Here is a 15,263-nt window from a genome sequence, read left to right on the forward strand (position 1 = left end):
CGAGGCCAGAACCAACACGGAAGTCGCTCTGTGGTCTTGACTGTCTGGTGCCCTGGCACTACGCTAAGGAAAAAAACTGTACTTCTAGTCATTTTTACCCATCTTTCAGACTTTGTTTGGATCACTTAAACTTTTCAATAGGACTTATCGGACACCATCATGCTCTCACCGAGGTTAGTGCGATGAAAAACACGGCTGAAAGGTCATTTAAGGCTATTCTCAGCCTTTGACGTTTGACATGCTAATTAAGGCAACAACGATGACTGAGAAAGCTGAGAATTGATGCAGGGACCACCTTGCATGCTTGTTAACCATATTTATCTGGGTGTAATGCCTTGGAGATTTCCTGCAGTCACATATATGAAGAAATCACCTCCACCTGTGAGTCTCAATGGGGCTCAAACGGGGTGGGGATTGGTGTCTTTGTAAAGGGTGTGTCATGAATGCCACAAAGTTTATTCAGACATTGGGAGTAGCAGGAAAAAAAAACAGTTGAATTTCGGTACGTGAACTTTTACACTAATTTTTACAACATTACATAGTTTAAAAAAAAAGCCAAGCGGACCCATTGAGCTTTAAGATCAACAGCTTGTAGTTTTAGGTCTTTAATGTGTAATAAAATCCATAAACTGATGTCTGATACTTGTAGCCTATTACAAGCAAACACATAAGGCAGTATGTTAGGCTTGTCACAGTCCCACAGTTTTCAACACTGACACATCCCGAATTCCCCCGAGGAGATAAATAAAGTATCTATCTATCTATCTATCTATCTATCTATCTATCTATCTGTGTATCTATCTATCTATTACTAGTAAAAACTAGTCGATATCCAAACTTGTGTAAATAAAATAGAGGTCCAAGTTCCAGATTTATTTCAGGATCAGAAAAAACAAACACACTGTCTTAATTGCACAGTAGTATAGACTGATATTTAAGGCTGATATTTAAGTGTTTACAGCTTTATTGGCCAATATTTAAAGCTGATATAGGCCCATAATAACTGCCAATATAGGTTGATGTTTACAGCTTATATAGGCTGATATTTACAATGGATAAATGATATAACTGGTAATAATTATACTATTAGCAGCTGATATAAGCCAATATTTACAGTATATATTGGCAGATATATACAGTCAATATATGCAGATATTTAAAGCTGAAATAGGCCGATATTTACAGCCAATATAGGTTGATATGATATTGGCCAATGTTTACAACTGTACAGACTGTTTTACAAGCTTTTTTGGGCCAATATTTACAGATAATATAGGTTTATATTTAAGGTAGATATAGGAAGATATATCGTTTGTAAATACTGGTCTAAATTTATGTATCTGCTAATACTGAAAATAAATTTTAAAGCTTGTATCTGATAATATCGATATCATACTTTAATATTGCGTCATCCATTTTTTAGGTGCTTTTAAGGGAAACAAATGCAATAAAATTGCAGGCAAACACTTTTGCTTTTACATTGCACAAATATGTTTTCAAAGAGTTTCTCTGCAACTTCTGTTAACCAGAAACAAGAAATTATTCAACTTTGATTCCCTATTACTAATATTATTGTTGCTGTGATTGAAACAGACTGTCTGAGTTTTACTGGAATCCAGTGGTGTGCATGGGGGGGGGGTCACCCCCCCTTGTGGCCCAATTGTTGAAAAACGTGCGCTAAAGTGCCCTCTTGGGAGCCAAAACACATGCTAAAGTGCCCTCTTGGGAGCCAAAACGCGTGCTAAAGTGCCGTCCTGGTTGACAAAACAAATGTAACTGCCCTCCTGGCTGGAAAAAACACACTAAACTGCCCCCTTGGCTGGTTAAAACATGATACACTGCCCACTTCGGTGGCAAAAAGTCATGTTTAAGTACCCTCCTTATTGGCAAAACACACTAAACTGCCCTCTTGGGTGTTAAAAACGCGTGCTAAACTGCCCTCCTGGTTGGCAAAATACTACTGTTGCAATGACTTTTATGTTGAGCCCTTTTTTGATCTATATTGAGCCAGAACAATATCTCACAGAACCAGTTTGAATTATCTGGTGCTAATATGGTGTTAAAATGCATTAGAATACAGGAAATGGCATCTACTTAATTGAAAATGTTCTGGGGGAAGACCCCCAGACCACCTAGGGATTTATTTATTTATTTCTCTGTGTTGTTCACAGTCCAACATTGAATCTACACAGTTCTGGTGGATGCTGATCCTAACTACCAACTAACTTGAGTAGTCTGTCTAGTTAGTCTGTTTTAAGGCTATATAATGTGCCATTTGTATAACATATAAACATGTCTAAAGTGCCCTCGAAAACACGCCAAACTTAGTGCCCTCTTCAGTGGCTAGAACTATGTGCCCTTTTTTATCTTTTCGCCACTGACCTTGAAAAAGGTCTGCACGCCACTGCTGGAATCATATCAAAATCAGAAAAATACGATGCTTTGTCAACCCTGCACTTGACATAAAGTCAGATATCAATTGGTAAAACCAAAAATGGATTATTTTATCTCTTTGCATAAAAACACCTTACAGGTTTATTATTTTCTTGTAAAAATCCTCTACATTAGAAGTTAAATTGTTGGCGCGCTGGTAGTCGAGTGGTTAAGGCGCATGCCATATACGCAGGCGATCCGGCCCGTGGCACTATTTCCTGCATGTCTCTCCCCGCTCTCTCCCCTGTTTCCAACTCTATCCACTGTCCTATCAAATAAAGGCAAAAAGGCCAAAAATAAAATCTAAAAAAAAAAAGAAGTTAAATTGTTGATTGGAGTAGATTTATTGAACAAGTCTGTATTTTTCTGTAGTTTATTATTCTTCTGTTTGAAAGAAATAAGAGCAGATGACTTATGAACCGAGCTGCTGACTTATCCAAAGTATCTGGTATCATCACTAGTTTTAAATGAGGCAGCAGACAGCGAAAGTGAGCTCAGCTGTTCAGTGTGAGCAGACAGGGTTTAACACAGATGTCCGGGTGGTTTTAAATAGAAGAGGAGGGAAACTGAGATGTAACTATTCCTAGGCCTTTAAGGTTGTCTCAGGGTTTGTTTATATTTGCATGTCCTTGTGTCGACTTCAGGTTCCTTCTGCTGCGGTCGGCTGCGTCCTTGACAACCAGGTCACTTTGCGCAGGGGGCGTGTCCAACAAGGGCAGGGCACCAGACATGGCTGAAGGTGAGACCATAAATGATGTTCATCCAAACAACTGTCAGTGTAATATTGTCAAATGTTTGATACTTCGATACTTTTCATTAGAGGCTGTCAAAATAATCACATTTTTTTAAAACTAAGATTAATCTCACATTTTTTTAGCAAATATTTACAGCCATTATGGGCTGATAATTGCAGCCAATAAAGGTTGTTATACAGCTGACATAGGCTCATATTTACAGCTGATATAGGCTGATAAATTCAGCCAATACAGACCAATATTAACAGCCATTATAGGGCAATATAGTATGATATTTACAGCCAATGTAGGCTGTATTTACAGTTCATAAAGGCTGTTTTTCACAGACGATATAAGCTGGTATTTACAGCCAATATAGGACATTTTAGGCTGATACTTACAAAAGATATTGGCCAACATTTACAGCTGATATAGGCTGATATTTGCAGCCAATATAAGCTAATATAGGCTGATATTTACAGTTGATATAGAATGATATTTACAGACAATATAGGCCAATTTAGGCTGATATTTACAACAGATATAGCCCAACATTTATGGCCGATATAGGCCAATATAAACAGCAGATATGGGCCAACATTTAAAGCCACTAGAGGCCAATATTTATGGCAGAAACAAGCTGATGTTTAAAGCAGATATGGCCTGATATTTACAGCTGATATAGGCTGATTTACAACCAATATAGGACAGTATTTACAGAAGATATGAACTGATATTTTCATCCAATATAGGCTGATATTTACAGCCAATATTGACCGATATCATTTTTTTTTCCAAATGTTTTAACTAAGATTAATCTCAGAATATCTGTGGGCTGATATTTGCAGCTGATTTTGGCTCTACATGTTATCTCAATTTCTTTAGTTCATCTTGAATAATTACACTTTGTGATGCACTTTTTAACTTCATTCTTGTGCATTTTAAAGCTGTTTCTGTTTTACTTTGATTTTTCTACCATCTCAAACCAAGGGTAACTGACTTCCTGTTTGGACACAGACCTGCTTTTATTTTGAAGGAAAATAAAATTCTTTTGGTAGATTGAAGATTTTAACCATAAGAAATAAGGGAACAGTAAAAAGTAAATGTTTGAAAAGAGAAGATTCAGATGATTTCTGACTTGTCCGCTGAGCTGTCTGTGTGTCTTTAAAGTGAAATGAGACATAAAGGAGCAGTGGTGGACTTATTTTACATCACTGTGGCTGGAGTGAGATGCTGAAGTGTCCTGAAAAGGGACAACAAAGCATGAGTTTGAAAACAGGAATGAACCAAGTATGAACCTTAATTAATCACTAGTATTGCATTGAATCTTGACAGCCCTAATATATCTTTTTTTAAATCTGCCAAGCCATCCCTTCATTTTTTATCATGAAGCCAAATGCCCTCAAACTTGCATGCCCAGCATCTTCCATGTGATTTGGTAACTTTTATAGATCATAAACATGTGATTTAATCTACACTGATAATTATCTTATGTGTTTTTCTAATTTAATAGCTTGTGGAAAATTATGTTTTATGATGCAACATACTGACATTTGTTTGATCAAATCCGAATTGATTGGTCTTCCCGTTTACAGATCCACTGATGTTTTGATCATTTTTCATTTCTCCACAGGAGATCCACTGTTACATGTGTCAAACGGTGTGTTGGTACCAAGACAAATCCTAACCCTCCAAAAAGCTGTAGTAATTCTGCTCTAATTTCCTGTGATTGCTCGTTTATTCTTCCAGCATGTTTGTGCACTGACTTGTCTGAATGAATGTTTATTTTTCTCTGAAGCACTTCCTGTTTCTTGTGCAGCAGCTTTTATGTTGCTCCTGAGTCTGGCTGTCAGTAGGTCTGGATTTTAAGCTCACCTGGGCTGGATTTCTCTTCCCACTCCTCAGTAGAGCTTAACCTTCCCTGCAGCATCCGTAGGTAGTCTGATGATCTTCTTCTTCCCTCTGAGCTTCAGTGTTCAGTTATGGCTGGTTTCTACGACATTCTGTCTCCTTCCACTGCTTCTTTTCTCTCTCTTGTCTCATACTGTCTCTGGCCTTACTATGCTGGAGCCTTCAGGAAAGAATTGAGGCATTTTACTGCTCAATTCATCATCAGACAAGACTTTACTCTCTGTAAAGTTAAATATGGCATTTCCGTGACTTAATATTAATGATATAGTTATGCCCCTTTCACCTGAAGTTTCCAGCTAAATCTAAAGCTCTGACAGAGGCGGTTTGAAACATGAAAGTAGAAGCTCTCTGGTTCTTTTAGAGGAGATCTGATTGTTTCTTTTTGTATTTTTCAGTGCGAAACAGACTAAGAGAAATTGTGGGAGCATCCACCAACTGGAGGTAATGACAGTTTGTATATATATTTTATGTAATTATTTATAATTTCATAAAATTCATGATCAACATACTACTCCGAAAAGAGAAAAATAAAAACTATGAAGATAATTTATGCCTCTCTCTGCAAGAGTTTTCCATGATATGTTTACTTTTCACAGTGACCATCAGCAGGCAATGGCAGAGCGCGTGTCGCTGTCGTCCATGTTGGCAAAGTCTCAAAACGACCTCCCAGCTAAAGGGATGAAGGACAGCTGCCTGGAGGTTCACCTGCCGCTCGGCTCTGAACCACAGCTCAGAGAGAAATATCTGACCTTCCACAACACTGTCAGGTACAGAAACAAACACACCAATATGAAGATTAACAAACTCAGACTCACCTTATTGTCTAACTCCTGCCTTTGTCCAGGTTTGGTCGGATCCTGGAGGACTTGGACAGTTTAGCTGGTAACACTGATAATTTTATTCAAACTAATCAGAGATTTAAAACTGAAACAGTTGTAAAAGTTTGTTTTGCCTCTCCCCAGTCCTCATCTCGTACTCTCACACTTATAATCCCACCCTGAAGAGGTCTCCTTTGTCCATCGTCACTGCCCTCGTGGATAAAATCGGTAAGACTCCTTTATGTTCAGGCTTCAGTTACAGCTTGATTTGGTTGTTTGAATATACATGAATGGAGTTATGGGAGTGCACTGATAAAGTAAAGAGCTATGAAGAGCAAGTTGATAAATGAAATTCCACATTCAATCCACACTTTAGATATTTCTGACCTTGTATCTCTTGCAGACATGAGGCAGCACGTCATCTATCCTGACTGTGACATCAAGTTCACCGGTCATGTGACGTGGGTGGGAAGGACCTCGATTGAAGCCAAAATGCACATGTCACAGGTAAATGCTTACTGTAATCTTTTTCCCACTCACAAACACATGAAAATAGGAAAATCTTTAAGTGTAACGTTTTAAGAAGATACTTAGTATTATTAAAATATAAGGAAGATACTGGGGAGAGAGTCCACCTACCTCAGCTACATAATCCATCATCTGCTAACTGCAAGCTCAACTGCAAACTTGGACTCATGCACGGGTTCACTGAGCAAGACAGTGTTGTTCCTGGTATCTGAGCATGCAGACAGAAGTCAGAGTCTTTCAATCCTTGGTCGTTCCAGTTTTACTTTTCTCCTGCAGGCATTGACTGATGGCCAGAGGTGCCGACTGGACTCTTTTGTGGCAACTTCTTTTAAGTGCATCTTTGGGAATTGTTTGGCAAGACCATGTTTTAATAGAGCGAAGATGGAAGTGGTCAGCTGCTTGATGTGGAAATGACAGCTGGGCTTTTACACTTACCTGGTGTCGCTTTCCTGGGCCTGATCCAGCTGGGAGGATACCTGGAGAGATGGGGCATGGGCATGGAGGAGGGCCAGAGCGGTATAGGACCAATTAGAAGTGGCAACATGCCGAACCCATGTATGCTCCCATATCTGACCTGACTGTAAGAGCTGCTGACCAACTAAATTCGTTTAGTTTAGTTTATTAAGTTTATTTGTGACAGGGAAAATGTACAAAATTACATTAGTCTCAAAAAAGAGAAAAGATGCTTTGTACCAGATTTAGCTTGCTAGCTAATTGCATCTGTAGTCCCTGGGCAGGTAAATAATGACAATGAAATACAGAACCAATCAATTGTCTACACACATGTGCATGTGCACAGCAACAATACACACACATTGTTTGACTACAAATGTGATTGTTTTTACATTTAGTGCAAAAACACTTAAGAAGAAAAGAGAAAAAAATCTCTGCTTCACAACAGATATGATCAGAATTAAACAGATAATAACTAATTTGTTTTTTTTCTTGTTTTTAACCTTTTCTTGTAAGGTGACCTTGAGTGTTTTGAAAGGCGCCTATAAATAAAATGCATTATTATTATTATTATGATAGTAAGGGTGATAATGTGCCTCTTTTTGCAGTACTATGATGGAGCTTACTCTCCAGTGTTGGATGCTACGTTCGTCATGGTGGCGCGGGATCCAGAAAATAAGAGGTAGGACAAAGAAAGAGCATCAACTTTGATCTGACTGTTTTAAAGGAATATAACTGATGCTTATTTTCTCATTCCTCTTTAGTCAGACTCTTCTTTAACTGATGCTGATGTTCTCATTTTTATTTAACTTGTTTCCATCCTCATGTCTTTGTCTGTCTTTCAGAGCAGCTTTTGTGAATCCACTGAAACCCGAGGGTTCAGAGGAGGAGAAGATTTTCCAGGAAGGAGAAGGTACAAGATATCAACATAACCTTATAGAAGATAACATTATTCTACCAGTTTATGAGACCCTTTTCCCCTCTTATCAGTGCATCTTCTGTTTGTGTTTGTGCTTTTAAGCCAACAAATCTCGCCGTCAGGAACTGAGCACGGCGTCGTTGCTGAAAGTGGCTCCTACAGATGAGGAGAGGAAGATTGTACACAGTTTGTTCCTCAACACCCTGGACACAAAGTGAGTCCAAAACACTGTGAAAGATAAATCTGCATCATGTGAGTCTTGGGGTGGAAATCATTCTCTAAATGTGTTCAGTTTCTTAATAATAAATCCTCAGTAAAAGCTTGCTGAGCTTCAGGTTTATAGAAATATGGCAGCACATGCAGGCAGGTGGCACAGGCTTGATGCTCTTTGTTACTTTTGTTCTATAGAGCATTGATGTTTTTGCTGTTGAAGGTATAATTTTTAGAATATTCACACAGAAATGCTCACATTAATTAAAACATGATGGCTCCTGTGTTATATATTTTCTAGATGAGTTCTTACATTTCCTCAAATACAAATACAGTTTTCAGTGCCAGAGAAACCGACATCTTTACAGTTATAACTGCAACTTTTTTTGCCATGGTGGCTTCTATCTTCTTCATTTATCTAAATTTGTCAAAGATAGGAGCAAAACATGAAATATAAATGCAACAAGAAAAAATAGCCAGTTAAAACATAGATCTTCTCCTCTATAAGGCTTTAAATTAAGTTATTTTACTTTTATAACATAACCCTAGAGGCTCTTTGTCCCCAAAATAATGTCAGAGTTCGGATTTGGCACCAGATAAAAAGTCTAAATTAGGAGACCTGGTTCAGTTTAAGCTTTAAAGATTGAACCTAAAAAGGGATATAACTGTTATTTATTTTCTTTGTATTTATATATTTATATTTGCCCTTTTATACATGATCTTCAGCTGATGTTGCTATATTTTGTGAAAGCTTGTTTTGAGTAAACAAAAGGAGTTTCTGGTGAATTGTAAGAGTTCCTTATATGAATAAAAATGGGGTAAAAGGAATAATAAATTTCATTATTGTTTACTTTGATTGATTTCTGAGTTGTGTCCACTTCTTTTTGGAGGTGTTTTAGCAACTTATTTGCTCTATGTTTTCCACTCTTCATTAATTTTACATTTCTTATCTTTATAGGAACTTTTTTACTTGTTTGAAATAGAATTTAAAAATGAAGGAGCACCATGAAGCGGCATCAGTTCTTTAGTAATCTGAAAAATTTGAATAAGTCTGAAAAACATTGGTTTTATCATCTGACAGAATGATTCCCATCTTTATTTAACCCTTATACCCCCAATAACGAGGATGTTTGCTTACTCACAAGAACAAAAACCTCTATTTTTGTGTTCAATAAGATAAAACTTATTTAAAGTGTGACTGTGTTTGTGTTTATTTGTATCTTCTTCTTCCTGTCGTTCAGGACAGTCAGTTTCCGCAGCAGAGTTCTTCCTCCAAACTCGGTGTGGATGGAAGATGCCAAACTGAAAGGACTAGAGATCTGCCACCCTCAGGTTGTTAGAGGCTTAATGCCTTTTCAAAACTCTAATATTTTTCTCTAAATGACATTATTTTAACCCCAACGGTGCTTGGAATATCATTCGAAACACCAGATTAATGTCTGTTAGCATAATTCACCATGTGCAGCCGGATATTAGATTTCTAAACAAGACGAAGGGCTGCTGTTCCTAACACTTCTCCAAACCATCGTCCCAGTTTTTGTCCAATCATCCAGTCCATGTCCTAGATTTATTCACTGGATTCAACAGGTTATTATATCTATAGCTATAAACATTTTTTTGTTCTGTTTGTCAACCAGGAGAGGAACATCTTCAACAGGATATTTGGAGGTTTCCTGATGAGGAAGGCCTACGAGTTGGGCTGGGCCAACGCCTGCTCTTACGGGTGAGAGCTTTTAACCTCCTAAGACCTGAGCTTAAGTAGGACTGGATACGTTTCTGTGGAAAATACAGCACTGAATCAGTTTTAGAGCAAAGGTTTTAGCTGTGTGATGGCCAGTTGGGCTGTTTTCGTCTGTCAGAAATTGTTTTGATCATTGAGAGAGGGATGGAGGAGTCATTTTTCTTCTTAATTTTTATTATGGAGTAAAAGAACTTTTAAGGCCAAGCATGAACAAAATTTCCACTAAAAGTTCAAAGCTTCTAGGAAATTTTCCTCCCTAAAATACACACATATTCCCTAAAATGTCTAAGAAATTATGTAAAGTTCGTAAACATGTATTCCATATAAAGTATAGTATAATAGTATAATATTTCATTACATATTACCCAAATATTTCAGTGAAACTTAACCATAACGCCTCAACATTAAAAAAAAAAAAGTTTCTCCCCTAAATTCCATTTAAATTTCTGAGAGTTCAAAGCAAATTCCCCATAAAAATAGATGTACATTCCCTGAAATTCCATGATAATGCCTGAAAATTGCAAAGAACCCCCCTCCGAATTCCCAATCAAATCCCCAAAAATTCATAAACTTGCCAAACTCCAATGAAAATACCTGAAAATCTCAAAACAAATTCAACCTCCAAAATTCAAACCAAATCCTCAAGAATTACATTTGTGGGTGTCAAATTTACATGAAAATGCCTGAAAATTTCAAAACAAATTTCCATGAAGATGCCCAAAAATTTTCAAGGAAATTTCCCTCAAAGCTTCTTATGAAATTCTCTGAAAGAAGCAAACATATCCCCAAAATCTCAGTTGAAATACTTGTAAATTTTCAAGTGGGTACCCCAAAATATCCAAACAAATTCCACCAAATTTCCATGACAAGTCCTGAAATGTTTCTACCAAACTCAAACATTTTAAGCAAATTACTTTTAACATCAATGGGCATTCTGGGCTCTTATCTAAAAAAACTTTAATAGCAGAAATTTTTACTGTGTTGTAGGAAAGCCAACATGTAATGTCCTCATGTGTACATGCAGGGTCGGGGAGGTTAAGGAAATCTGGAGAAAAATAACTTTGTTTTGTTGTCTAATTGTTTGTCTTTCTCTTCCTGGTGTGCTGCAGAGGGTGTCGGCCCAGTCTGGTGGCGGTTGATGATATCCTCTTCCAGAAACCTGTGGAGATCGGCTCCCTGCTGCTGCTCTCATCACAGGTCGGAGGCGTATTTCTGGACGTTTCGATAGAACAAACTCCAGTGACTCCTGGCCTTTGTGTTAAAAAGAAAAAAAACTAGCTTTCACAGTGTTATTGCTTATGTAAATCATAACTGTTGATGATAAATGTCTGGGATGGGTTTTCTTCTGTATGAATGATGTTATAAATTAAAAGTTGTTTAGAAGCAGCATAACCAGGCCAGATAAAGTATGTGTCAAAGGTCAAACAGAAAATATTTAGATTCTAAATGATAAAAATTAAGCCTATCCACTCACATTTTCCCCACTGCTTGTAGATTTGTTTTGTTTGACAAACTGTGGTTTCCATGTGTTTGTTTTTTTCTATTTTTGGTCCTTGATATCTTTTTTTATATTCCAACAGTTTCATCAGCAGCTTACATTATTTTGTGTGTCTCTGTTTCAGGTGTGTTACACACAGGGAAAGTACATTCAGGTTCGAGTTCATAGCGAGGTGTTTGACCCCCTGACCCGCCAACACAACACCACCAACGTCTTCCACTTCACCTTTGTCTCTGACCGGGATGTCCCAAGCATCATTCCAATGACATATGGAGGTAAGTCTGCCTCTGAACGTCGCCTGTTTTCACTCAGAAAAACAGAAATGTTTCAGCTTAGTGGTGATGGACTTAACAGCTAATCAAAGAGAGGTAGATAGTGTTGATTAGCTGAAAACATGGGAGAATTTATCGTCAAATAAATTACAAATACAGTTAGAGGTAACTCCTTTCAATGTGAAGGGCCACCACATCATACCACATCACACTGTGTCTCTCCTTGACTGCCAGGACGCTAAAAAAAAAAATCAGATTGATCAAGCTGATGTTGTTGTTGATGCTAAGTTGCATTTTTTGCAGTTAAGACATGCTATGACATGGAAACCATTGTTTATGCTCCTGTAGAGGACACAACTTTATAGGATACCAACCACATTTAAAAAAAAAAAAAAAAAAAAGGTTAATTTGCAATCTTGAGTTAAAGAACTACATTACCCACAGTCCTTGATGTCTTTGATTGGTGGAGCTCGCATTTACCATGGACAAACTTCACTGTATTACAATGTTTTTATTATCAACATTAAACCTAGAATAAGATAAATGCAGAAGGAACGTTGGTGTATGTTTTTAACGTTTGAAAATCTAACATGAGCAATAGATTAAGACAATTTCAGAGGATTGTGGTACTTGTGGTTCCATCAGCCTTAAGAGAGAGATTGTGCATATTCATGTACGTATGACTTTTCTCCATTTTCCAGTGCTGTATTGTTTATATGTTTTATTTATAATTTTTCAACTTTTACAAGAAAACCGAACAAAAGTGATAAAAGACAAACAACGTGGCTCGGACATATTAGAAAAAAAAAAGGAAAACGATGTGCAGAGCTACAATCGTACACTGTGACTCCATATGCTGTGCATTGAGTTTCGAGGCAGAGAGTTGTGTACAAATGAAAATATAAATGTAGAAATAAAATATTTTTGCATGCATGCAATGTTCATCCCACACTGGTCTTGTCGAAGTGAAAGAAATGGATCCCAGATAGCAGAAAAAGTCTTTATGGAGTCAGATCTTAAAAATCTGTGTCAACAAACTGATGGTTGTACAGAGGTCCCTGGTAGATTCATAAAGCTTCTTGACCTGATGTAAGATTCTGACAAAATGTTAAACATTAAAACTAAAATTCTTGGAAATTTCTGGTTTCTGTGGTTTTGAAAATAGCATAGTTGGTAGAGAGGAACCAGCCTCTAAATTGGCCTCCATACTAACCCAATAAGAGGTCCCTGGAGTCAAGGCACCTGGGGTCCCCTGCTGCCAGAACATCAGAGCTCTGAGGTTAGCAGCCCAATAGTAATACTTGAACACTGGTAGACCTAGCCCCCCTCCGACTTGTGTTTTTGCAGGTTGTTACGTGTGCCTGGCTCTGCATGTTTCCTCTCTCCCTGCTTTCTCTGATCTCCCTCCTCCCCCTACCTGTGGGCTGCAGCACACCTGTGTGCTGTTAGCACTCAGGGTGGAGGAGGGGGAGTATTAGAGCGGCAGGGGAGAGGAGCATGGAGAGCAGAGAGAGCAGAGCTGGGCCAGGCACCCGTGACACTCTCATGGAGAAGTGCGCGAGGAGGTTTGTTTTCTTGGTATTTAAGTAACTCTTTTTTTCGTTTAGTATTAATTCGTTCGGTTTAACCAAGCGTTTTGTTCCCCGTTCTCCTTTTCCTCCCTCCCCAGGCATGTTTAGATTGCTGGGTTTTGTTGTTTTAGTTTGGCTGTAGTCGTCGGTAGTCCTGTGTTCTCGTTGTGTTCTTTTTCTTGATTAAATAGTTAGTTCTTTTGGTTAGGCAGTTTTAGTTAGGGGTGGTGGCTGGTCCAATGGCCCATTGCGTGGTTAGCCACGTCCACCACCCCTCTTTTGTTCTTTTTGGCCGGCGGCTGCAGCCCTTTTTATTTCATTGATTTGATTAATGTTTAATTAACTAATTGACCTGTTTGTTAAAAAAATAAAAGCTTGGATTATTTTGGAACTCAAACCATTTGTCTGTGTCCTTTTATATGTGTTATGGTCTCTTTTGATACGAGCCTTATTTTTTTCCCGGTTTAAATTAATAATTTTTAAGAGGCCGTAACACAGGTATATTTTTGAGATCCTATAATTTTTATAAATCTTCCAATGCTGTTTTTGTGCAGAATAAGATGTTTTACTGTCATGAGTATTCATCTAGCTTGCTGTCGTGGTTCTTGGATTAAAAAATGCTGATATAAAGATTTTATGAAATGTCAGTGGAGGATTTGAATGGAATCAGAACCACTAATAAAGAGTGCAGTCACTGTTGAGCTCTCTACAGTTAAGCAAAGGTAAGATATTTATGCGGTTCTTCATCTCTGAAGCTGTTGTTTGTGTTTTTTCTGACAGAGTCGATGCTGTATCTGGACGGGAAGAGACACTTTAATCAGACCGTGGAGTCCTGAGAGCAGCTCGTCTGCAGCCCAACAAAGCCTTACAGTGTCTGACCCAGCTGAGTGAATGAGTGAGAGAGATTATTCACACAGAATGACTGCAGTTAGTACAGATGTTTTTATATCACACCTCATCTACTTTACACAGCTCACATGTTTAATATTGTTTGGTCTGTTACTTTATTCTGAGGGTTTACATACGGTTGTAGGGACAATGACTACAGAACAACAGCTTTTTTTTATTCTTTTATAACATATCTGCTCTTTATTTTTCTGTTGTATTTAGAGTTACTGTCGGCGTTTACAGCTGCATGTCTTACTGAAGAATAGACGAAAACGCCTCGCCTTACTTTACCTCATAGTCTTTATTCCTTTTCAAAGATTGCATGGCTTTACAGAAATGTTACATTTTTATATTCCACCGTCGCTTATACGCACAAAATTCTTTGACTTTTTTGAGTGAGGAACTTTATTCTGAATGTGTCAGACTGCTTTGAAAGGGAGAAGGATTTCCTAATGCTGTGTATTTACTCCTATGTAATAAAATAATTCTTATTTATCTTGACTGAAGAGTTATTCTCGTATCCTTTTCTTTTAGGAACAAGAGATTTTTTATGGGTGAATGTTATTTAAATTCAAAGTCAAACCTTGAATTCTTTTTGTTTCATGTATTATTTTTTGTGTTAAATCTGATTAAAAGAAACTTAATTATAGAAAAAGTAATGCCAATATATCCACACATTTTATATTGCTATATTTTACCATAACAGCTCAATTTCAGCAGATTTCTTGAGATTTTTCTCTTCTTTGTCTCAAAACAGAACCACTGGTTTTTGTTTTGATGATAAATAACTCAAGACCTCAAGATAAAAACTTGTATTTAATCCTTATCACTGGAAATGTAATCTATTGGCATACAGTGCATTCAGAAAGTATTGAGACGCCCTCCACTTTTCAGCTACAGTTGAAAAAATCTACACTCTGTACCCTATCATGATAAAGTGATTTTTTTTTGCAGATTTATTGAAAAATTACAAAAAGAAATATGACATTGGCATAAGTATTCAGACTTTTTGCAAAAACACTGTAAATTTAGCTCACGTTTCTCCCATTTCTCTGGATCTTTGCTGAGATGTTTCTACACCTTAATAGGAGTTCACCTGTGCTCAATTAAACTGATTGGACATGATCTGGAAAGACATACACCTCTCTATAGAAACCCCCACAGCTGACAATCAGAGCACAAACCAAGCCATGGGGTCAAAGGAACTGCCTGTAGAGCTCAGAGACAGGATTGTTGACAGGCACAGATCTGGGGAAGGCTACAAAAAAAATTCTGCTGCCCTGAAGG

At 37.6% G+C, this 15,263-nt stretch overlaps 1 protein-coding gene across 3 annotated transcripts; it reads left to right on the top strand.

Moving 5' to 3' along the window:
* Positions 1-14,477, top strand: LOC121527178 (acyl-coenzyme A thioesterase 9, mitochondrial-like). 3 transcript variants are annotated; one of them, XM_041813979.1, is made up of 16 exons: positions 1-173; positions 3,078-3,172; positions 4,801-4,827; positions 5,474-5,519; positions 5,675-5,845; positions 5,923-5,960; positions 6,041-6,124; positions 6,300-6,403; positions 7,486-7,559; positions 7,723-7,790; positions 7,899-8,010; positions 9,248-9,338; positions 9,644-9,729; positions 10,857-10,944; positions 11,370-11,520; positions 13,869-14,477. In XM_041813979.1, exons 1-16 carry the CDS (start codon positions 160-162, stop codon positions 13,922-13,924), a joined length of 1,305 nt encoding a protein of 434 aa, XP_041669913.1. In that variant the 5' UTR covers positions 1-159; the 3' UTR covers positions 13,925-14,477. The 3 variants fall into 3 exon arrangements, with proteins under 3 accessions (XP_041669913.1, XP_041669914.1, XP_041669915.1); XM_041813980.1 differs by lacking the exon at positions 4,801-4,827; XM_041813981.1 differs by lacking the exons at positions 1-173; positions 3,078-3,172; positions 4,801-4,827 and adding an exon at positions 4,919-5,103.
* The last annotated feature ends 786 nt before the right edge of the window (positions 14,478-15,263 follow it).

This window comes from Cheilinus undulatus, linkage group 19 (genome assembly GCF_018320785.1).
Source record: "Cheilinus undulatus linkage group 19, ASM1832078v1, whole genome shotgun sequence".
In the NCBI taxonomy this organism is placed as follows: domain Eukaryota; kingdom Metazoa; phylum Chordata; class Actinopteri; order Labriformes; family Labridae; genus Cheilinus; species Cheilinus undulatus.

What these genes read in the sequence shown, in the direction of transcription:
- LOC121527178 (XM_041813979.1), top strand. An exon ending in CTCAACACCCTGGACACAAA is followed by an intron (nt 8,011 to 9,247) that starts GTGAGTCCAAAA and finishes CCTGTCGTTCAG; the next exon opens with GACAGTCAGTTTCCGCAGCA. An exon ending in GCCAACGCCTGCTCTTACGG is followed by an intron (nt 9,730 to 10,856) that starts GTGAGAGCTTTT and finishes GGTGTGCTGCAG; the next exon opens with AGGGTGTCGGCCCAGTCTGG.